The following is a 23,001-nucleotide window of genomic DNA, read 5'->3' on the forward strand; positions in this document are numbered from 1 at the left end:
AGCGCCTCATTATCTCTCCCCTCCGGGCACTCCACTCATCGGAGAAGTCTCTCTTACCTGTACCCTTCTCCTCTACAGCCAGCTCCGGACTCCGTCCCTTCTAACTTGCTGTATCGTATGCCTGGAACAAACTGCCTGACTCGCTACGTCTCTGGCAGTCTTCAATTCCAAACTCCAACCCACCCGCTGAGCATCAATATCTGTCTTTTATCAATCTCTCTGTAATTGTCCAGTTTGTCTTGTCTTGACTAGATTGTAAGCTCTCTTGAGCAGGGACTCTCTCTTCTGTGTTTCGATGTTCAGTAGATAATCACGTTTGCATTTGCCACCTGCTCCCATTTTCTTACTTTGAATGAAATATTTATTGGGGGGGGTGAAAAAAAAAATCAAACCTACGCACACTGTTCCACAAAAAAAGATTTAATAATTTTTACAATCGTCACACAAATATTCTTTAAGCAAAAAGGCAGCATCTGTAGGTATCTTTCATAAAAAATAAATTACAACGTATGTACAGAAAAAGTACAAAACCAATCTGTTTAATATAATTTTCATACCCTGAACATTTAGTAGCAATAAAAAAAGTATATTGTGTATATATATAAATTTTCCTATTAAATTTCCTTTGGCAAAACCTGAACTGCCAAAAAAAGACAGTAAATATTCTCTTGGGGACGCTGCGGGAGGGGCGGTGCAGGAATGAGAGAGGGCCAGGCTGCGACGCCAGCATTTCAATCCCCCCCTTTGACTCTCTCTGGCCTTGATCTGTGAAAAGCCCCACCACCTGTCCCATTTACTGTAAAACAAATCCAGAGCTCAAACTGTGCCTCTGCAGGAAATGCATCGAACGCGACAGAATTGTAGCTCTTCAAGAAAGCCGGAACACGTGAAGTTTTCAGACAAGCCCCGTGCCTTCCTCATTCTCTGCAGAGTGGGCACTTTACACAGGGAAACAGCAGTTATAGGATTCGACAAGAGGTCATCCAAATCTGTGGCCAAAATTTGCCACTTGGTTTCAGCCCAAACCAGCCTAGCCCTGCTCCACCTAACTTCCCTCACCCACAGCCAGATAGATTCTCCCTCCTGGGCCTACCCTAGAAGCACTGGTGGCCTAATCGGGTCGGAAGGATCTTCAATATCTACCTCCCCTACTGACTCCACCGTAAAAATGGCTGTGGCGACCTTCATGGTAGTCTTGTGAAACACTGTGGCGGCCATTTTGATGGTGGAGTCAGCATCCTGCCCGATTAGGCCACCAGAGCTTCTAGGGTAGGCCCAGGAAGGGAGAATGCAGCAGCCATTTTGAGATTGGAGCCAGCATAGGCGTGAGCAATTTACAGGTTGGGGGGGGGACGACAGAAAGTGGATAACACTTTTTGTTCAGGGGGTAGCTGAAACCAAAATGTGTTCAAATCAGAATTTCAGGCTGGTTTTGAAATTGAAACTGAAATTTGGTCAGCCTCTAGATTTGGCCTTCCAAAATTACTTAATAATTGGGGGGGGGGGGGGGGGGAAGAGACCCTACAGCATCTGAAGGCCAAAATGCATAGTTCCGTTATAATTGGTAAATTAGTTGCGTCTCTTATTGCATAAGAGATACTCTTACTTTACATACTTTGGGGATGCTCAATTCCGTCTTTCAAGAATTAGCACACCGATCACAGCTCAATCTGCGGATATGTTTTCTTTTCTGTAGGGTCAAAGGGCAGAAGCCGGTACAAATGAAGGGCTCCTTGTATCAAGCCGCTACCGCCTCCTCTTGAGCAGGCGGTAGTTTTTGGCCAGCGCGGGTTTCAACGCTTGATGAAACGTTGCGCCCGTGGCTTGATAAAAGGAGCCCTTAGTCCGGGAGCTCAGCTATAGAATATTTTCACATTTTTTTCCCCCCCTGAAGAAAGGGAACTTCTCACCCTAACATATTTTACACGTGGCTTTTTTTTTATTCTCTGCTCTAACACGATTCCTTTGCACAAAAAAAAAAAAAAATCACTAGAATATTATTATGTGCAAAAACTGTACTATCTAAAATTTAAGAGAGGAAATTCTAGCAATGAGACCCGGGAAATCACCATTTCCGCAGCTTCTTGCTGGCTGCCACAAACTTTTTTGCACGTAGCAGCTTTTGCAACCGGCAGTCTAAAACAGCCAGGGACGTCAAAACTGCATGTGCTTTCAAATAATACGTTCTCGTGTGAAGCCCCTAGCAGATAAGGGAACTTCTCTGAAAAGGGGCAAAGCTATTCGCAGCCAAACTTCCTGAATGACTCCCCAAAGTTTGCACAGAGCTTACAGAGTAACTATATGAAGTTTTACAAAAACCTAAAAATAACAGTGTGCAATGTGGTGTCTTCAAATCCTATGCGACAAAATGCTAATAGAAATCCTGTGATCATCCTAATATATAAAAACAGTAAATCTTGAGGAACTCCTGGGAGAGAGAGGTTAGTGATAACCTCGGACATAAAATTAGTGAGCTCGTGCAGTGAGTATGATGTCACTGGTGACCTGAATATTCACCAACAGGTGAGGGTACTTCATGTCTGCTGTCGGGTGGGGGGGGGGGGGTCTGAAGCCTGAAGGGATGAGCTTGAGGAATACAAGACAAGAGTTAACAGCAATGTGAAATGCCTCTACAAAGAGAGAGCACTAGACACCCGCTTGCTAGAGTTGGCCAAGCTGTCCCGTTCATGCCGCCAACGTCTAGTGCTAAGAAGTAGTGCTCCACAAACCCTAGTGTTGGGCTTATCAACTGCATCCGCTCCCGTTTTAGGCTCGGCTCTCTCCTTTCCAGCTGAGTGGAGAGGATGGAGATTTAGGAAAGAGAGCTGCGTGGGATTGGAGAGGGAGTGCAATTCTCTGAGGCAGCACAGTAATGAGGAGTCAAGGTGTAGGAGGAATTTTATGACGCTGTATATAGCTATTTTTTTGTGTCCTTAGACCTATTATAACGTGCGTTGGGCATGCATTACCGCAAAAAAGGCGTGAGAATACCATTTTTAGAAGCTTCCGTGGGCATAGTCTACTCTTTGAGGATGTGTGGCGTGCACAGCTGTGCAGGTGTTGGAGCATCCTTCCGGAGAAACGCAACAAGAGCTCCGTTTTGGGGTACCCAAGCCAGGGAGGGTTGGGTCACTTGGCGCCTTGGGATGGAGGCGCACAGTCTGCTTGATTTCTGAGCCCACAATTCAGCACTTTTATATCTATCATTTGAGGGTTTTGTGTGTTACTCCTTGGGATCTGGACAGGTACTAATGACCTGGATTGGTCACCGTGTGAACGGACTACTGGTACTGATGGACCATTGGGCTGACCCAGTGAGGCTGTTCTTAGGTTTACTGCTCACAGAGCAGACTGGGAATTATAACTTTGCTCTGTGAATGTTAAAAAGCAGACCCTCTGACCATGCCCGAGACAGATCTTCACCCAGTGGCACCCGTGTTCAGTAGCTTTTAATAAGAAAAGTGCCCCTGAGAGTGGGGAGGATTCCTTGCAAGCTGTGATCCCATTAATTGGACCCTAGGCGTCGTCCAGTGCAGTAGTTCCTGAGCTTTCTAGACAGCGCAGATCCCTGGTTCAGATGGGTCCTAACTGATGGGTTCAGATGGGTCCGTTGCCATAGGGACCTGCTCTCAACCCACTGTTTTCCTGCTTTTTGCATTAATCGGTCATTGATCTGTTGTCGCATCTGAAGAAGGGACCTGAGAGGTCTCAAAAACTCCTGTACACCATCAGCTTTAGACAACGGTGTCTGTCACAGTCTGCAGGTAACCCAGATTCCTCCAGGACCAAAGCAGTAACTCCGAGGGCTCAGGCTTCAACACCACAGAGTCTCGGTGAGCGAGGTTCAGCAAAGCAGGGGACAGGGCGGACACCAAACGCCCGCTTTATGGCAAGCACCTTAAATTCCAAATATTGCAGCAGGATAATCGCCCTCCCCTGTCCGCAGCTTTCCAAAACCAGTGTGCCAGCCAGGCAGCCTCTGCCGTGTTCAAAAAAAGCAAGTCTTTAATAAATACTTTGTCTCTCCCAGTAAAAAAAAACGCAGAGATCTGAAACAGTGAAAAGCACTGAGGTGGGCCGTGAGGGACTTCCCCCTCCCCCTGCCGTGAGGCTGCTATCAAGTGAGCAGGGCCTTACTTCGCTCCAGGGCGTGAGTGCAGGAGGCGCAGCATGCTCCCTTGTAGTAAGCATACACGCACAGCCGGGCCTGCACCACCAGGGGGCAGCTGTGATGTCTGTCTTTACAGTTCTCATCTGCGCAAGAGAAAGAAAAGGGTTAGCTCGCGGCAGGCACTTCTGCACACGCAGGGACCGGCTCAACCGCTGGGCCATGTGAGGCTCTGGCCCAGTACGTCGGAGATACAGGGTGCTGACATCCCTGGCCCTGAGTTAACCGTCAGCGCTTCACCCAGTCCAAAGCTTTCTCCCTCTTCCCTCCCTCCCTTCCCCCCCCCCCACTTCCCGGTCCTCTAAACCAATGTTTCTCAACTCGGTCCTGGAGTTACCCCCCTTGCCGGTCAGGTTTTCAAGATATCCACAATGAATATGCATGAAAGACATTTGCATAGAATGGAGGCAGTGTATGCAAATCAAGTTTATGCAAATTCAGTGTGGATATCCTGAAAACCTGACTGGCAGGACCGAGTTGAGAACACTGCTCTAACCATTACCTCATGCGCAATAGGCTGTTTTCGGCCACCCAGGTCTTCCCTCTGCTGCATCCTGCCGGCGGGACGCAGCAGAAGGAAGATCCAGGGCTGGCTGAAAGCAGCCCACAAGGTAATGTTTAGAGGGCCACAGGCAAAGGAGAGAGCGAGAACGGGAGGAAGCTTAAGGTTTGGGGGCAGGGGCGCTGGGGCCCCTAACCCTCCGAGCCAGCCCTGTGCATATGCAGCACTTCGCTGTACTAGGTATACGCCCGGAGGAGCTTTGAGGGGTTACCTGATAGCAGGTGCAACCGGACTTCCTTGATAACACCTGAGAAAAGAACATTGGGAGAAGGTTTTCTTGTCTTCTCCTAAGGCAGGCTCTAAAATTTCAAAACTGAGCTGTTTAGGTGACGAGACCCTCAGTTCAGACCTGCTTTCGTTACAGATTAGATCTCTGTACTAGAAATTGGTCTTGGAACTGCAACTGTACCAGGGATCATTAGTACCAGAGTACTGAGGGACTACTATACCCGAGTATTAAGATTACTATACCGGCAGACTACAACACCAGTGTACCCAGGGATTGCAAAATCCAGAGTACCAGATCACGGGCCTCTATTTGATCACCCCAAAATCAGTACCACCAAGCTAAAGCACCTAGGGGACATAATATTCGGGCATCGCAATACCACAGTACCCAGGGATTGGTAAACTAGAGGGTCACAGTACCAGAGTACTCGGATATCACTTCACCAGAGTACTAAAGGATTCCTATATCAGATCTTCCTAGTGGTATTACTATACCACACCAGAATGCTCAGGTATTGTGGCACTTGGGTACAAGTCAGTCACTATACCAGGGGATTGTTATACCAGAGCGCCCAGGAATCCAAGTATCAGAATACTCAGATATTAATATACTAGAACTCCAGATATCAGTATATCCGATTACTCAGGTATTGCTGCACTGAAGAGTCACTATAGACTAAGGGATTTTTATACCAGGGTATCATGTAATGAGACTAGACTAGACTAGACTAGACTAGAGTGTTAAAGGCACCTTGTAAAATGGGATGCCCTGGAGTACTAAAGAATCACATCATCAGAGTACCCAAGTAACATTATACTATGGTACTTAGTACCAGATCACTTTACCAAGACAGTTTCACTGGAGTACCCTGAGGTTGTGGGTTCAAATCCCACGCTGCCCCTTGTGACCCTGGGCAAGTCGCTTAATCCCCAGAGTGCGAGCCCACCGGGACAGACGGGGGAAAAAATGCTTGAGTACCTGAATGTAAAACCACTTAGACTATAAGTGGTTAGATAAATACTAAAAATAAATACTAGGGTACCTATGCATTAGAGTGCCAAGGAAGTGCTATATCAGAATAACCATCAATAATAATGTATCCCGGCATATGAGTACAGTAGAGTTACAAGGAAGCGCCATCTCCGATAAGTCTGTGCTATGTACCTAGCTCTGGTGTGCATGGCTGTGCATTGCAGCTTCGTTTCTCCACCGGCTTCGTGTCGGGGTCGCACAGATCACTGAGGGTTCTGTTCCCGGTCAGGCATCGCACCTCTCTCGCCTGCAACCCTCCCAGGCAGGACTGCGAGCACTGCAGGGAGCGACAAGAGATTCCTCGATAGAACGTTATCATTCCAAGCAGGCAAATGGAATAAATGTTTAACCAACTTTATTTCAAACGCACTTTTCTGATCAAACGTTTGAGGAGGTCAATCAAAAAATTTCTCTGACCCCCACTTCTGCCTCGACGTATTTCTAAAACACCTCCAGAAAAATTTCATTAACCTTAATTTTGAAAGTTGTTTTTTTTTTTTGTAATATCGCTGTCTCTTCCTCCGTAAACCGCTCTGAACTATTTCTGGTATTGCGGTATATAAAAATAAAATTATTATTATTAACAGCAAAAATATCAAACACTGGGTGTGAAACAGTTAAGAACAACAGGGAACTAGGTGTACTAGGGAGAACATTCAGAGTAGTTACCTAGGCCTTGTTTGTTCCATAGGCAAAGCAGGGGTAGAAATATATAAATGGCCATAGCACAGGGACTGACCCATGGGCAGAGATAGGCAGCATTCCTGGACTGGTCAGGTGCCTTGTGTAGAGATAAGGCCTGAACCTATTTCCAATATACACGGGTAGCAGCCCCCGCCTAACAAAGCCTGCGTACGCATAGAGGCCACCATTTGGCATCAGAATTCAAGAAGGCTTGCGAGGAGGTGAAGGGGCTGCAGAAGGCGGGGATCTGCACAATACAGGACAGCAGCAGAGCACGTGTTAGATCCTGCAACGCAAACCCCTATCATCTGACAATGATCAGAAGGAAGAATCACATCGGGCCTCTCCCGCTTTCTCTGTGCTGCCAGCTAGATCATTCTAAGGGAAAGGAAATGGTGCCCCCCTGCTGGCAAAACAGTATAATTGAAGTGCTTATTCCACTTCCCCTGTGCTGCTAGACCATTTTAAGGGAAAGGAAATGGTGCCCCCTGCTGGCAAAACAGTATGATTGACGGGCTTATTTCCCAAACCTGCTTAAGTCTATATAAATTGCATTGGACTTTGGGAAATAAGCCCTCCAGTTTCATCCCCAGAGGGAACGGGGATTCACTTCAAACGTTTTTGGCCACTTACTGTGCTCCAAGGGCTGGTGAACCAGCGGGCTCCGCAGGGGTCAGTCGCACAGGGCTGCAACAGTGCAGGCTTCTCCAGGTGCGCGCATTCTGAGGGATTCGTCACATTGAGCTCTGACCCCAGCCTGCTAACACAGATCACGTCTCGCCGCTGGACACCGCCGTCACATTCCGCTGAGCACTGCAGGTCAAAGCAAAGAGGGAAGGGTGGGTGCAAGCAGCCGACGGTGTCGTCATCCTGTATGTGTAAACTGAGCTAAACCTTAAATTTATAGGCCGGGTGATCGTCATATGAAATGGAGCTCGACTCAGTTAACAATCATAAAAGTAAACCAACAATGATGAGATAAAAATTAGAAATAAAAGGAAAGCAAAAGATAACCGAAACCAAAAAGGCAAAAAAAATAACAGAGGGGAGGATGCTTGTTTTGGCCACAAGACGACTTCTTCCAGCTGGTGGGACTTGGGGATCTCTGCCAGCTCAGGTACCTGGTGCAGGAACAAGGGGAGGGGAATTGGGGGCCTGCCCAAAGTCTGGCTATGCCCTTCTGTTGGACGTGATCCAGCACTGAATATCTGGTCTCAGAAAATGGCTAAGTGGCTTAAAAATCACCGTCAACCCTCTGGATATTTAGCAGAGGCTATTATGGAATGGAATATTCGGCCCTACATCTTGAGCTGGCTAGGAGTTCAGATGCCGCTCTGCTAGAGAATATCAGACTAGAGAATATCAGACATTATTAACAAGTTTCAAGTTTATTGATTTTTAATATACCGACCATCAACGAGTATCTAGCCGGTTTACAATAAAATACTAAAATAGAGATAAAAACAGTACTTAAAAATAATGACTATGGAAAGAAAGGGAGGTGAACACTGAAGACATCGACAAGACAGACTTGAGAGTGATGACTGAGAGGAAGGAGTGGGGGATAAGGGAGGAAAAAACAAAACAAAACAGGGAACTAGGCACTACAGCCGTGGGAAGGGAGCGGCGCCAATTTTTCCTCTCACCTGACTCCAGGGTCCCGCGTACCACCGGGCTACCCGGAGGCATGGCTTGCTGTCGCACGCTCTCATGTCTTCTGGACGGACTCCTGCGCAGCTCTCTCCTGACACCTCACTAGCGTGGCTGGACAAGCAGACCACGGATCGTCGCTGGATCCCCACGCCGCACTCCACCGAGCACTGCGGCACAAGGTGAAAAAGACCGTCAGCACTGGAGAACATGAAAACATTTAACGATATCTGCATTTGGCCTTGCGTCGTTCCCCAAAAGGGCATGAAATCACATGGGCTGGCATTTTCAAAGCTGTGACATCAGAGGCGGAAAGCGCACATGGCCAGCCTATGAGGGCTTAAAAATGCTCACAAGGTGGCTGATTGGGGGTAGGAGGGAGGCAGTTTGTAGAGCCCAACCCACCAGCGGCCGAGAGCGGAGGAGAGTCAGAGCTGCTATGGATGACGGGAGGGGAGGGGCTCAGTGTTTCTGCAGAAATGAAGGAGACGGAACCCTAGATCTCAAGCATTAACCCCCCCCCTCAAAAAAAAAGGCAGGGAGATAAAACCATAAACATGTGGCCTATTCCTCATGAATTACATCCAAAATCCCTCACACACCCCCTTTCTCCCTGTCCAGTCTGTCCATCCACACTAACTACTAATCTCGCCAATTCCTCCCTCTCCCTCAGAGATCCTCTATGCTTGTCTCAGGCTTTCCTGAATTCAGATACATCTTCATCTCCACCCACTTCCACGGACTTGCCACCATTTCCGTAAAGACACATTTCCTTGGATTACTTCCGAGTCCGATCCTATGTCCCCTCATTCCACACCAGCGCATTCATACTATAGAGAAACTTCTCTGTCGTATCTCCCCTCTCCTGCCTTTCTTCCAAAGTATACTTATTGAGATCTTATGAAGACGACTGGCCATTTTAGTAGCCTTCCTCTGGACAGGCTCCATCCTCTTCATATCTTTCTGAAGGTGCTGTCTCCAGAATATGTTAAAAAAAAAAAAAAAGGTCTCACTAGAGACCTACTGTATATAGACATTGTAGCTGCCTCTCACCTGCTGGCCATTCCTCTCCCCTAGACACCCAGGTATCCTTCTAGCTTTCGCTGTCACCTTTTCTACCTGTGTGGCCTCCTTAAGATCATCACATACCATAACTCCCAAGTTCCACTCCTCTTTCATGCACAGACGTTTTTGCAGCCCAAATGCATGACCCTGCATTTTTTGGCATTACATCTTGGCTGCGAAATTCCGGATCATTCTTCAAGCTTCACTCAAGAGATCCCTCCTCGTGTTATTCACCCCATCGTGAGCAGATATTGGTATCGTCCGCAAAGAGGCAAATCTTACCAGAGAGCTCTTCAACAATATTGCTTACAAAATCGTTAAAAAGAACAGGATCAAGAACAGATCCCTGTGGCACACCACTTGCAAGGCAATCACCTTTTCCTTCCCACCCAACCAAATTCTAGCCCAGTCAGTCACTTTTTTGTAAGTTGGCAATGAGATGGAGAAAGACATGTTATGGAGCAGACAGAGGTAGGAAGAAGAGCGTTTAATAAGGAAAGTTAGACAGCCTGATGCCCTCTTCAGTCTCCATTCTCTGCAACCCAGGGCACGGGTACACCTTACCATCTTACTCCAGTCACTGTGAAACCAGGTCTTCACACAGGGCCCCATGTCACAGGCCTCGCTGGCACTCGGGCGTGGTCTGCCATTACATTCTCTGTCGCTCACCATGTCCCCCTGGCTACTGACGCATCGCACGTTCCGGGTTCTCTGGCCCTGACCGCACAGAGCAGAGCACTGCAGAGGGAAACAGGATAACTGTGCAATGTCTGCGGGAAGAGTCTTGTGATCCCCCATACGCCAGCTAACTGGATGAGTGTGATAGAAAGATTCCCCCCTTCCCTCCCCAGAACCATGAAATAGTAACCATCTCTCCGATCCACCTTCACTATTCTGTATCTGACCCCCCATAGCTCCCATCCCTCATTTCCTATCTCTCCCCCAATATACTATCCATCCCTCCTTACCGAACTCCAGTTTACACTGAACTCCCAGTGACTGCAGACTCGGAGGTGGCAGGGTTGTGTAGCATTGGGCTTCTCCAGGTGTGCACAGCGCTGTGGATGCACCATGGTTGTTCGATTGGCATAGACCTGGCGACAGCTGATCGGCCGGTGCTGAACCCCTGGCCCACAGGAGCTGCTGCAGGCGGCCCACTCTCCAGAATCCCAACTTTGAAGAAGGAGAGAGAGAGTGAGAGGGTACTTGCACCCTTTTAATAAACACCAACATTTCTCCACTGTCCCCAGAAGATTTCACGGGCATTCCTGACCAGACAATATGTTTGATAATTTTGTATTCAGGTCTTTTAAAATAGGAGGCATCCCAATGAACACACTACAGTGCTGGGTAAATTGAAGTCAGAGCTGAATTAATAACACTACCTACATGCAGGTTTCTTGTCAGCCACTAGGGGGACGCCTCAAGACGCATTATTACTGCAGTTTATTAAAAGGGATTAGAATTTTGGGAAGTTTGAGTCCTAAAGACCGTATAACTAGGGAGGGGTGTCTTAGTGACATAAGGGGTGCAAACCATTAACCTTTTCCTATCGTGTGTCACGGATGACGGGACATTCCAAAAATGACCCACGGCAACAAGAGGGCATCCGTTGAAAATCAGGGGTGGGAAATTTCATGGCGACACCAGAAAATATTTCTTCACTGAAAGGGTGGTTGATCGCTGGAATAATCTTCCACAACGGGTAATTGAGACCAGCAGCGTGCCAGATTTTAAGAAAAGATGGGATTGGCATGTGGGATCTCTTCATGGAGGTAGTTAGGGGGTGGGCCATTAGTGTGGGCAGACTAGATGGGCCGTGGCCCTTTCCTGCCGTCATATTCTATGTTTCTATGTTCTCACGGGGTTTGGGAATACAAGTCATTACACAATGGCACCCTCTGTGGACTGGGTTTTAGGTCCATATTAGCCAGTTCCAGCTGAGGGGGGTATATCAAAACAGGAGGATAATCCCTGGGGTAGTTGTGAATGACGCTTCACGGCGCTATAACCCGACAGAGACTGGTCTGGGATTGAGCTGGTGGAAAAAATAAACAGCCAGGACAGAAAGAAAATCAGGCAATATTGAAGGTTTGCCGGCTGGCAGTGCTTACTAGGCAGGGCATGACTGGGTATTGCAGGCTTCCTCTACCGGGACAGGCTGGGTGGCAGCGTCGCAAGCGTCCTCGTTCGCTTCCTCCTGAAACCTGTGAGAAATGCAGCGGAAAACTGGGAGCCAGGAACCTGGAACAAGACGAGACATGGAAGGGGACGGAAAAGAGAAACCAGCCGCATAGAAGTTTTCTTCTCAGCCACTGACTACAGCAAGAATGCAATTTGTTACTGGGTCTGGAAAGCTCATAACTGCTCCCCCTCGTGGTCCTGAATATTAGAGGACCACCAACGCAGAGTGCATGGACTCCCTGATTCTTATCATCTTGCGGGCCCATTTTCAGCTTTTAGTGTACACAAGTTATAGAATGCTGCATAGTAACTTCATTGTAGCTTTGAAAGGGTGCACATTTTGTCTAGCCATGCATATTTGTTGCTAGTCAAACACTGGCGCAATAAAGAAAAATAAATATTGCAGAGCTTTGTGAAACAAATCTGCCCATAAAACGCAAAAGCGCAATAAAAATAAAAGAACATGGGCAGTACCCCACTCATCCAGAAGGTGGCACTGTACAATAGGTCAGAAGCTTTTTCTCTGGTACACAAACTCCCATTCCCTATATCCCCCAGCCCCAATTTAATGAAAAGCACATGCAGACATACAGCAGCCAAGAGAATGGTTTACACCCACTTGACAAAGGCAGCTCATAACACTTGGAAGCAAACTCTAAATATTTCTGGGAGTGTGGATTAGAGAGTTCGAACCCTACAAAGAGCTATACCAAGAAGCAAAGTGCCTACAAAAAGAGATTTTTAGTTTAAGGTGTTGTAAACCCACAAGGAAAAAAACCTCTCTTGCACCGTAGACAAGAAAACATTTTAGCAGACACTAAGTCTGTCTGATTCAAAGATGGACACGGGGATTCAGAGCCTGTCACCTCTAGGACTGGAGATTGGGGCAGGCATTCTCTCTCGCTCTCACCTTTCCCACAGGTGACCGTACACTCAGTGTTTCCCACTCGTCTCCAGTAAAACTCTGGTAGTTCAGGCCAGTGCTGCACTGGGGGCTCTGACAATGGAGGAACGCGGATGTTTCTCTGAAGGACCCCAGGTGCCCGTGGAGAATGCCGCCCTGAAGGCCGCAGCCGTGAGTTTGGTCTTCTTGATGGATTCCTTGCAGAAGTTGCTGGGTTTTGCAGGTCACGTGAGGACAGTGGAGTCAGAACACCTACAGGTAAAATAATGTGGAAAGGTCAGTAGAACCTGGGCTACAACCCTATTAGGCCCTTTACCCATCCAGTAGGTTTTGAAGTTTCTTCATAAATTTGGCATGATTAAAAAAACAAAAACCCTGAAAACAGGACATTATTGGAGAACTATTGCAATCAATCAGATCATTACTGGGGGGATAAATGCCCTGTCTTCAACCCATCCGAGTATTATTAGTAGTTTAGGGGCTCATTTTCAAAGTACTTAGACATAGGTGGAGGGCCATTTTCGATAGGACATCTTTGGACGTTTGAAAATGGTTGTTTCTCTGCATCTGACTTTGGACTTCTTGTAGCAAACAGGACATCCAAATATATATATATATATATATTTTAAATTGCTTACCTGGACGCCTTGGCCACCAAAACATCTATACTAGAGAATGACACGGTGACGGTTTACCCGCGGCCACCGCATTTAAGCCGCGGGTCACCGCCGAAAACGGGGAAGAAAACTAGCAGTCGCTGCGGTGACGGGGACAAGGCCATTCACCGACCGCGGAAACGGTGAACAGGTTTGTCCCCGCGGGCCAATGTACCCCCTTCTAGGAACCGCTATTTACCTGTGTTTCACCGCTCCTCGCTCGTCTGGCCAGCAGGCCTGCCTCCGTCCAAATGAGGCGGGCCCGCCCCTCCCCTCCCCTGCCTCCCAATGGCCTCCCCTAAGATCGCCGGCAGGAGGGTACCCAACCCCTCCTGCTGGACCCCCCCCCCAACGAACCCTCCCACCCCGGAACCCCCTTAGTCTTACTTTCCAAGTTGGACCGGACAGCTCCTCGCTCGTCTGGCCAGCAGGCCTGCCTCCGTCCAAATGAGGCGGGCCCGCCCCTCCCCTCCCCTGCCTCCCAATGGCCTCCCCTAAGATCGCCGGCAGGAGGGTACCCAACCCCTCCTGCTGGACCCCCCCCCAACGAACCCTCCCACCCCGGAACCCCCTTAGTCTTACTTTCCAAGTTGGACCGGACAGCTCCTCGCTCGTCTGGCCAGCAGGCCTGCCTCCGTCCAAATGAGGCGGGCCCGCCCCTCCCCTCCCCTGCCTAACCCACAGGATCCTAGGGCCTGATTGGCCCAAGCACCTAAGGCCCCTCCTATAGCGGGAGTGGCTTTAGGTGCCTAGACCAATCAGGCCCTAGGATCCTGTGGGTTGGGCAGGGTAGGGGCGGGCCCGCCTCATTTGGACGGAGGCAGGCCTGCTGGTCAGACGAGCGAGGAGCTGTCCGGTCCAACTTGGAAAGTAAGACTAAGGGGGTTCCGGGGTGGGAGGGTTCGTTGGGGGGGGTCCAGCAGGAGGGGTTGGGTACCCTCCTGCCGGCGATCTTAGGGGAGGCCATTGGGAGGACCGGCAGGAGGGGTTGGGTACCCTTCTGCTGCGATTGTCGGGAGGGCCGTTGGGGGGGTCTACAGGAGGGGTTGGGTGCCCTCCTGCCGTGATCGCTGGGGGGAGGGGAGACTTGCAGCCGTAGCCGCGGTCACTATGCTAATCACGGCAGCATTTAAAGTACATGTCGTGTTTGTTTTTGCATTGCTAGCCCCAGGGGTGGTGGAAGATTAGTGATTGAAAAACTGTATGAAAAATAACTATTTTAAATTTAGTGATCAAAATGTGTCAGTTTTGAGAATTTTTATTAATTAATTTTTTCTCTGCGTGTTTTGTTTTTGTATAGTTATTAACTAATATTTAACTAAGTTTTAAAGTTTTAAAGTTTTAAAGAATGTTTCCTTTATACGTAAATAAAGAAAAGTGAATGGGATTGCAGTGGCGGTGACGGGGCGGTGAATGGGGTGGCAGTGGCGGTGACGGGGCGGTGAAGAGGATGGTGAGACGGGGACGGGGCGGTGACGGGGTTGGTGAGACGGGGACGGGGCGGTGACGGGGATGGTGAGACGGGGACGGGGCGGTGACGGGGACCAATTTTTTCACCGTGTCATTCTCTAATCTATACTGCCAGGACGTCTAACTCAAAAACATCCAAATGGACCATTTAGAGTGGGGCCACCATTGTAATGGACTGGCCACATAGAAATGCCAACAGAGCAGTGGGCACCTCAGAAGGCACTGCTGTGAACTTCACTTAAAGGTTGCCAGATATATACAGTATATCTCATCATATGCCCCTTATAATTTAGGATGAGTCCTTCAAAACTCCCCCCAAACCTAGAGAACCCAACTGTCTATCATCCCAATAGCAAGTGGCAGTAGAGTAGGTTTTTGGTAGGCTCATACTTTCCACCTTAAATGTTGTGGTTAGAGTGGTTTATGAGCCTGGCTCCTCCTCTCTATGGTTCACTAGCCTACCCACCTGTACTGCTTCATTCATATATTTGAGTGGAGGGGGGTCATACCCTAATACAACCAGTGGTCATCCGGCCAGTTTTTGGTACTTAGATGCTTGTAAAACTAGCTCATTGGGCAGAATAACCCAAATCATAGTTAACCAGATGGGAGTTAGCGCCCAAGAAAAAGATCTGGGTCTCATTGTAGACAATATAATGAAATCTTCCACCCAATGTGTGGCTGCGGTCAAAAAAGCAAACAAGATTCTAGGATGGTTAACAAGACTAAGAAAGTTATAACACCTCTGTATCACTCCATGCTGCATGCTCACCTGGAGTACTGCATTTAATTCCGGTCTCCTTATCTGAAGAAAGATTTAGTGGAACTAGAAAAGGTTCAAAGAAGAATGACCAAGATGGAACTCCTCTCGTATGAGGAAAGACTAAAAAGGTTAGAGCTCTTCAGCTTGGAAAAGAGACGGCTGAGGGGAGATAGGATTGAAGCCTACAAAATCCTGAGTGGAGTAGAACAGGTACAAGTGGATCAATTTTTCACTCCGTCAAAAATTACAAAGACTAGGGGACACTCGATGAAGTTACAGGGAAATACTTTTAAAACCAATAGGAGGATTTTTTTTTTCCACTCAGAGAATAGTTAAGCTCTGGAACGCGTTGCCAGAGGATGTGGTAAGAGCGGATAGTGTAGCTGGTTTTAAGAAAGGTTTGGATAAGTCCCTGGAGGAAAAGTCCATAGTCTGTTATTGAGAGACTAGGGGGAAGCCACTGCTTGCCCTGGATCGGTAGCATGGAATGTTGCTACCTTTTGGGTTTTTGTCACGTACTAGGGACCTGGATTAGCCACCGTGAGAACGGGCTACTGGGCTAGATGGATCATTGTTTGGGGGATTAATTTCTCCTCTTTTAACCAATCAGGTTTGTGTGAATCACACTGGAGTCCTAGCCTGTGACAGCTGTGAAGCAACTGTTGTGCGTCTCATCGGTACCACCAATTATAGATACACACACACAAAGAAAAACATACACACATTGACTCCCTCATCCCCACACTCAAACATACCCCTCCTCCTCCTCGCAGATATGCACCTATACACCCGCCCACATATCACATGAGGATGTCTTACTGGGTTCCCGTTGTGGATCCGTGATGGCAGGGATGGGATTCTCCGGTCGAGGTGAGTAGGGTAGGTAGAAACTATAGGAAACACCCGGATTGTCCTGCTGGAATATCATCTGTGGAAGAGACACGGAGACATGGGTTAGTCCTGGGGAGGGAAAGTGAGGCAAGCACACTCCAGGATTCGACGTGCAAGGTTTAGGATACTTCCTGACACTCTTCTGACAGATGGGAGGTTATAGAGGACAAGCGAAGGACGCCAAATTCTACAGGTAAATCCTGGCTCTCATAAACTCTCCTCCTGGAATAAAATAATCTTAACCTGGTCCGTTGTCCCTACAAGGCCAGAGATCATGGGGGGGGGGGGGGCACAAACTTAAAGAGAAATGTAATCAGGAGAGGTTAATTCTCTTCAGTATGGAGAAGAGAAAGCTGAGGTGGGGATAAGATAGAGAACATAAGAATTACCGCTGTTGGGTCAGACCAGTGGTCCAGTCCGCTTCCGCGGCGGCCCCTAGGTCAAAGACCAGTGTGAACAAGTGTGTGTGTCCACAGGCTCTCTTGACGAAAGAAAAAGCAGCCCTTGGGAGCCCGGCTGAAGACAAGAGACCTTTGGGAGCAGCTCAGGGGCAGAAGAAAAGGGTCTGCAGGGGCATTATCGTGGTTGGGAAGAAGAGAGGTAGTCCTCTAGAGGGGACCCTACTTGTTGCAGAGCCCTGATGAGGGCTGGTAAATCTGAAGCCCAGGAGTGAAACACCCAAGAGGCTCCTCTTGAAGAGCCATCATGGGACACGGCTTTTGGGGTGCTCTCGGCACCAGGGAGTCTAACAAGAGAGAAGGCTCCCTAGGAGTGACCAGCAGAGGAAGATAGATCTTGAAAGGAGGTCCCCAGGGACCAGGGAAAGTTTCCAAAACATTGCAGCAGGAACAGGCTTATCCAGCCTGGAGATTCAGCAGACACCTGCCCAGAAGAAGAGGGGTGAGATCAGGAGTCTGGGTGAGGGTGGGCCAGGAAGGAGAGGAGGGACTTTAGGCACAGTCTTGATTGAGTTGGAAGGAGCTTACAGCTCCTACCTGGGACATCGAAACTGAAAAGGTTTAAAGAAAGGTTCTGAAAATCTGAGCTGCAACTAAGGTTATTAGTTTTCAGGGCATAAGTACGTTAAGAAGACTGAATATTAATACTATTGGAAATTGTGTGATAAGATACTTGAACTCCTAACTATAAAGAAATAAGCCTTTGTAAATAGTTCAAATAAAACCTGTTTATTAGCCAGACTTGTTCACAGCCGTGTTTTTGGATTTTTTTTCCTGGGGTGAGAAGATCCCACCCTCTAATACTTCTTTTCCCCAGGTGGAGGCACTGAGCGCCAAACGAATCGGGGACAGAGAGAGACTGTCTCTGGGTGGCCACCAGCCAGGATGAACCCTGGACCAACAGCCACCCTGAAGGGGGCATCACAAAAGGTCCATGGACCTGGGGTTGGCACCATGGAATTTACCACTTTTTGAGACCGTGCCAGGCACTTGTGACCTGGATGGACCCTTGGTTTGACCCAGTAACGCAACTCTTAGTCACACCTCCCAGGAGGTTTACAGTATCCAGTGCAAATGATGGAAGCCCCATTCTTGAAGAGAGGGCTTCCATTTATTTTGCCACGGCCCCTTCGAGAACTTGCAAACGCCGATGATTGCATTTGAAGAGTAGTACTGTCTATCAAACTCGATAAACTCAAATGGGTGTCCCTTACACCAATAAATTTGTCTCTCATGCATGGAACAGACAAGTTCCCTGAAAAGCAAAGAATGAAATGATCTACAAGCTGAGGAGGAAGAAAATTCAGTGAAAAGATAGAGCCTGAGGTACTGCTCTAGTTTCTAGAACCAATATCTACCAGTAGCACACTCCCCCTCCCCCCCCTCCCACCCCTCAGCAGTTAATCTCATGCCATGGCCTTCCCCCGGTGGAAAGAACTGCCAGACCCACGAGCTTTGAGCATTCTCTCCGCATCACCCCACTATTCTCACGTAGACGTCCAATGGCTCTGTGGTGGGCCCCCGTGCCATAAACGACTCTGCTCCTGAGGGGTCTTCTCTGCCTGGCCTGGTGTAGGTGAAGGCGGTGCCCCCAGCCTCGTACGTCCCAGGGGGATCCACGGCCCATTTTCCGTTGATGACCGATTTGCCAGAGCGCATCCTTAGAGCTGCGAGACACAAAACAGGAGGCGTTTGTTGAGAAGGCGGCCGCTGTGGAATGAACCACCCTGCTGGCAGAGGCCCCTGGGGTTTCCCTAGAGAATGGGACCTTTTCACAAGACATCAGTCCTGAGAGCCTGGCACATGCTCAAGTGGCTACTGCTATTTAAGCTTAGATGGAGGCCAATTTTCTGATCCAAATATACAACACCCCAATCAGACCTTCCTTAAATAATGATTCCTTAAATAATTATTTCCAGTGCTGAGAAAACCTCATGGCACATCGAGGGCAGGTCTTCTACAGCCTGACCTGGAAATCCAAAAGTCACATACTGGGGTTTTTGGGTATATGAAAATCTTATCTCATGCACAGTCATGGTGGATATTGAGAGAACCTGGCAGGCTGTGGGGTCCCAAGGACGGGTTAGGGAACCACTAGTTTGCAATGGCCACTTGGCTCCATTCTTGCAGAATAAGTAGATCCAGGCCTGGCTCTGCCCATTGCATGCACAGGGAAGTACACTAGGCCCCACTTTTCTCTGGTGAATCAGAACTACAAGTTCATACATGCAGTGGGGCAAAAAGCAGGATTGAATCAGCTTATTGTTAAACAACATTCAGCTTGTTGCATTAGTCATACTGAAGCAACCAAGGACTGGATTCTAAGCTGAGATGAAGCGAGACGGAAAACAGTGTGGCTCGCAGGTAGCAGAGGAAGGAGGCCAGGATCGTCCTCACCGAGGTAGTTGGGGCTCCTGCTGTTCTCAGTCACATTGATCTTGGTGGCCCCTCTGGGTATCTCCAGGATCTTATGGTAGCCGATGGGCACGTTGGAGTCGTTGAAGATGCCAGTATGGAGCCGGCAGGTGGAACTGTCGCCGCCACACATCCCACAGCTGTCCAGACGTGCATTGGAGCCCAGGATCCCATCACAGCCAGGTCTCTGGGGTGGGGCGAGAAGAAAAGGGAGGCTGAGCAGGAGGGCAATACTGTACAGGACACCAGCACCAGACAAAGGGGCATAAAAGATTGCTGACTGAAGGATCACATGGGGGGGGGGGGGGGGAGTGCTGGGACCTGACATCTTCATCTAGAAAGAAATGCAACTGAGCAAACTGAAAGGGCTTTTTTGTCTTTATCTACCCTCATCTGCTAAAATGTTCTCATGTCGCAGCAGACAGCACCCCCTTGTGGTCAAGAGGTTCCAACTTAAAAATGTCAAAGATCGCATGCAACTTTCAAAGTGTTTCCTCACCCCTTGGATTAGTGGTTATCAAACAAGTCCTCAAGGCACACCCAGCCAGTTAGGTTCTGCCGTACACTCTTTCGCCTCTCCCCTTTTAAAGGGAAGTGTTGGAATGGCATTTGACAAATAAGAAATATGAATCCATTGTTTGAGAAGCAGACCACAGGAGCAGTGGAGGCATCGCTGATGTCTATCTGTACGCCTTGTGCGTCAGCATGGGGATGTCTCTTTTGTTTGAGTAGGACACGGTAAATAATAGTAGAGACAGACCAAAGTGGCCCTTCCAGTCTGCCCGGGTTTGTTTCAGTCCATTTTTGGAATTTGTCCGTATAACATTTCCAAATGCAACTCAACGCCAGCTTCCACGTTGCCTCTATCGTCTACCTCTCGTCTCTGTCTCAACTGCGTCCAAACCCATCACAGGCTTGCCCTCTCCGGGCTTCCTTAAAATCCCTGATGTGTACAGTTACAGGGTACATACGTGTATCAAATTGAGGAGGCCTTTTAGTAAGCTGTGGTAAAAATAGGCCTTAGGGTCCTTGCGTGGGTCATTCCCATATGCTAAGGCTGTAAAAACCCCAATTTTCTATTTTTCCACATTAACGGTCATCTTAAAAATGGCCACGGGAACACATACCACTAGGGTTACCATATGTCCAGATGGATTTTGAAAACCTGGCACTTTGGGTTTTGGAAGGCCCCCCCGGCTCTGCCAGAACTCGGGCCGCGTCCGGAGGGCGGAAGCAACACAGACGACCTCAAACGCGCTCGCACATGCGTGCAATGTCATTGCGTCTCATCGGTGCGTGCTCGGAGGCCCTCGGCAAGTGGCCCCGAGCTCAGGGAAGGAGAGGAGATGAGGTTTGTGCGGGGGGGGGGGGGGGTTGGTTTTTTTTTACATAAATAAATATGGTAACCCTGCGTATGGCACCTGTTTTGTAGGCAGTTAGGGCTCCTGTGTTATCTGTGTGCAGAAACAGATGAACGGACTGGCGCAAGAAAGTCCCCCCCCCCCTTGAAATTACCCCCTCGATAAAAAAAATACCAAAAAATGTATTTAGCGCTCGCAGATTTAAAAACGACCATGGTTGCTCGTTAGCATGTAACGCAGCTTGGTATGAGGAGCCTTTAGGAGAAGGACATGTTAATAACGCACGTGTGCTTTACAGGATTAAGGCGGTTTGGCTGTCGGAGGAGGTTTATCATTCCGCCCCCCCAATTCCTCGTATGTGTCGGGGAATGTCACGAGGTCACTGTTATGAGAGACCAGCCTGACAGGCTAGGCAACATCAGCAAGCACTTCTCATCCTGTCTTAACTTCAGAAAACTAGTTAAAACCTGTAACCAAGAACTCTTAAACCTTCCCCGCTGCTCTTATCACATGTACTCGATATTAGAGAATGACGCGGTGACAAAATTCGTAACCGTTCCCGTCCCCGCGGATAACCGCGGGAAATAATCCCATGTCATTTTCTAGTGTCTATTTCAACCTCGGTCCTTCTACACCAGCGTTCTTCAAAGCAAAGCTTGCGGGTCGGTGGTTGTGGCCATTCATACTCTGATTCTTATGGGAGCCAAGGATAATGAAGCCATTGTGACATCACTGATGTGATTGGCTCTTAGGCATTATGACATCACAATATCTGCTCTGGATACCAGAGACTGTCATTCTGTGGTGTCTGTTTCAACCTCAGTCCTTCTACACCAGCATTCTTCAAAGCAAAGCTTGTGGGTCAGTGGTTGTGGCCATTCGTACTCTGATTCTTCCCTCTCTCCTTAAAGAATGACATGAAGATGGTTTCCCGCGGGGACGGGAATGATGATGAATTTTGTCACCGTGTCATTCTCTACTCGATATCCCTACATTGTGACTTTATGTAACCAAAGACTTCCTTGTAATTATTTTCGCTGATTGTCCAGCTCTTCTTGATGTAAACCGCCTCAAAACTACTATGGCTTTGGCTGTATATAAAAATAAAATTATTATTATTTATTTTTAACATTTATATACCACTTATAGTCTAAGGTTTTACATTTGGGTACCCAAGCATTATTCCCTGTCTGTCCCGGTGGGGCTCACATTCTATCTAACATACTTGGGGGCAATAGAGGATTGAGTGACTTGCCCAGGGTCACAAGGAGCAGGGTGGGATTTGAACCCACCACCTCAGGGTGCCAAGGCTGTAGCTCTAGCCACTGTGCCACACCCGCCCACATTCTAGCATTCTAGTCTAGCATTCTGGACTCCTCCCGGGTCAAGGGACATGAAACCTTTGAGTTGGGACGGGGAGAGGACATCTCCCCTCTCCTTCCATCTTCGGATCATATAGCCAGTGTTTGGGAGGGGAAGATTGGTGGACTCCTAAATGAACCCAGCTGTGCAGGACTGAAACGGCCAGGAGTCTGTCTGTCGGCTGGGGTGCACGTGCTCCCCCCCCCCCCACCCCATGGAGAGCACACTGCAAGCTGTCGGAAAGATTTCAGCTTAATGAGCATCACAGATGCCGCTTTCAGCTCATGAGCTAATGGGAATAAAATTGTCCAGCTTCTCTATACAACACTGGCCCTTCACAACTATTTTTGGATTTTGGATTGTTTATTTTTAAATTTATTAGTGGATTTAGTGATTGTGGAAAATGCTAGAGGCCGAAGCTCAGCATTTATCCACAGAAAAGCATCGGTACCACGTGACATAGGAACATGATAGCAGATAAAGGCTAAATGGCCCATCCGGTCCGCCTGTCCACAGCACTATCTCCTCCTTTACCCAAAACAGCTCCACTTTCCCTCACAGAACAGGTAGGAACTGGATTAAGGGGCTCAGCAGAACTGGGGCTGGGGGTCTGAGAGAGTTCATGGAGTAGCAGCGCTAGGACCAGGACTGGGGTCTCAGAGAGTTCAGGGGGGGTTGGGAGTCTCCAAGAGGTCTCAGGAACCAGCAGTACTGGGGCTGGTAAGTCTCTGAGAGAGTTCAGGGGGCTGGAGCTGGGTCTGAGAGAGCTCTAGGCCCAGTAATGCTAGGGCTAGGGGGCTCTCTGAGAGACCTCTGGACCACCTGTACTGAGGCTAGGTTTGATGGCTCAGGGGACCGGGATTAGGAGTCGTTGAGAAATCTCAAGGTCTAGCAGTACTGGGACAGAGGTCAGAGGGGTCTCTGAGAGAATTCAAAGGGCTAGGATTAGGGGTCTTGAAAAGTCTCTGTGAGTCTGGGGCTGAGGCTGGGGTGAGGGATCTCAGAGAGTTTAGGAGGCTGGGGTTGGGGGTCTCTGAGAGAGCTCTTGAGTTCAGCTGGGGTTGGAGGTCTCAGTGAATTTAGAGGGCTGGGGTTGGAGGTCTCTGAGATCAGCAGGACTGGGGTTGGAGGTCTCTGAGATCAGCAG

At 48.6% G+C, this 23,001-nt stretch overlaps 1 protein-coding gene across 2 annotated transcripts in view; it reads right to left on the minus strand.

Moving 5' to 3' along the window:
• Positions 1 to 404: 404 nt before the first annotated feature.
• ADAMTSL4 (ADAMTS like 4) overlaps positions 405 to 23,001 on the minus strand; it is a 69,168-nt gene continuing 46,571 nt past the window's right edge. For both annotated transcript variants that reach the window (XM_033924079.1, XM_033924078.1), the window contains exons 9-19: positions 19,114 to 19,318; positions 18,208 to 18,383; positions 16,187 to 16,295; positions 12,485 to 12,730; positions 11,505 to 11,634; positions 10,359 to 10,563; positions 9,955 to 10,128; positions 8,322 to 8,495; positions 7,309 to 7,488; positions 6,124 to 6,268; positions 405 to 4,254 (exon numbers count right to left, since the gene is read on the minus strand). In XM_033924079.1, coding sequence (XP_033779970.1) covers positions 4,118 to 4,254; positions 6,124 to 6,268; positions 7,309 to 7,488; positions 8,322 to 8,495; positions 9,955 to 10,128; positions 10,359 to 10,563; positions 11,505 to 11,634; positions 12,485 to 12,730; positions 16,187 to 16,295; positions 18,208 to 18,383; positions 19,114 to 19,318 — 1,881 coding nt within the window. In that variant the 3' untranslated portion in view covers positions 405 to 4,117. The remainder of the gene's footprint in view (positions 4,255 to 6,123; positions 6,269 to 7,308; positions 7,489 to 8,321; positions 8,496 to 9,954; positions 10,129 to 10,358; positions 10,564 to 11,504; positions 11,635 to 12,484; positions 12,731 to 16,186; positions 16,296 to 18,207; positions 18,384 to 19,113; positions 19,319 to 23,001) is intronic.

Source organism: Geotrypetes seraphini, chromosome 16 (assembly GCF_902459505.1).
Source record: "Geotrypetes seraphini chromosome 16, aGeoSer1.1, whole genome shotgun sequence".
In the NCBI taxonomy this organism is placed as follows: Eukaryota; Metazoa; Chordata; class Amphibia; order Gymnophiona; family Dermophiidae; genus Geotrypetes; species Geotrypetes seraphini.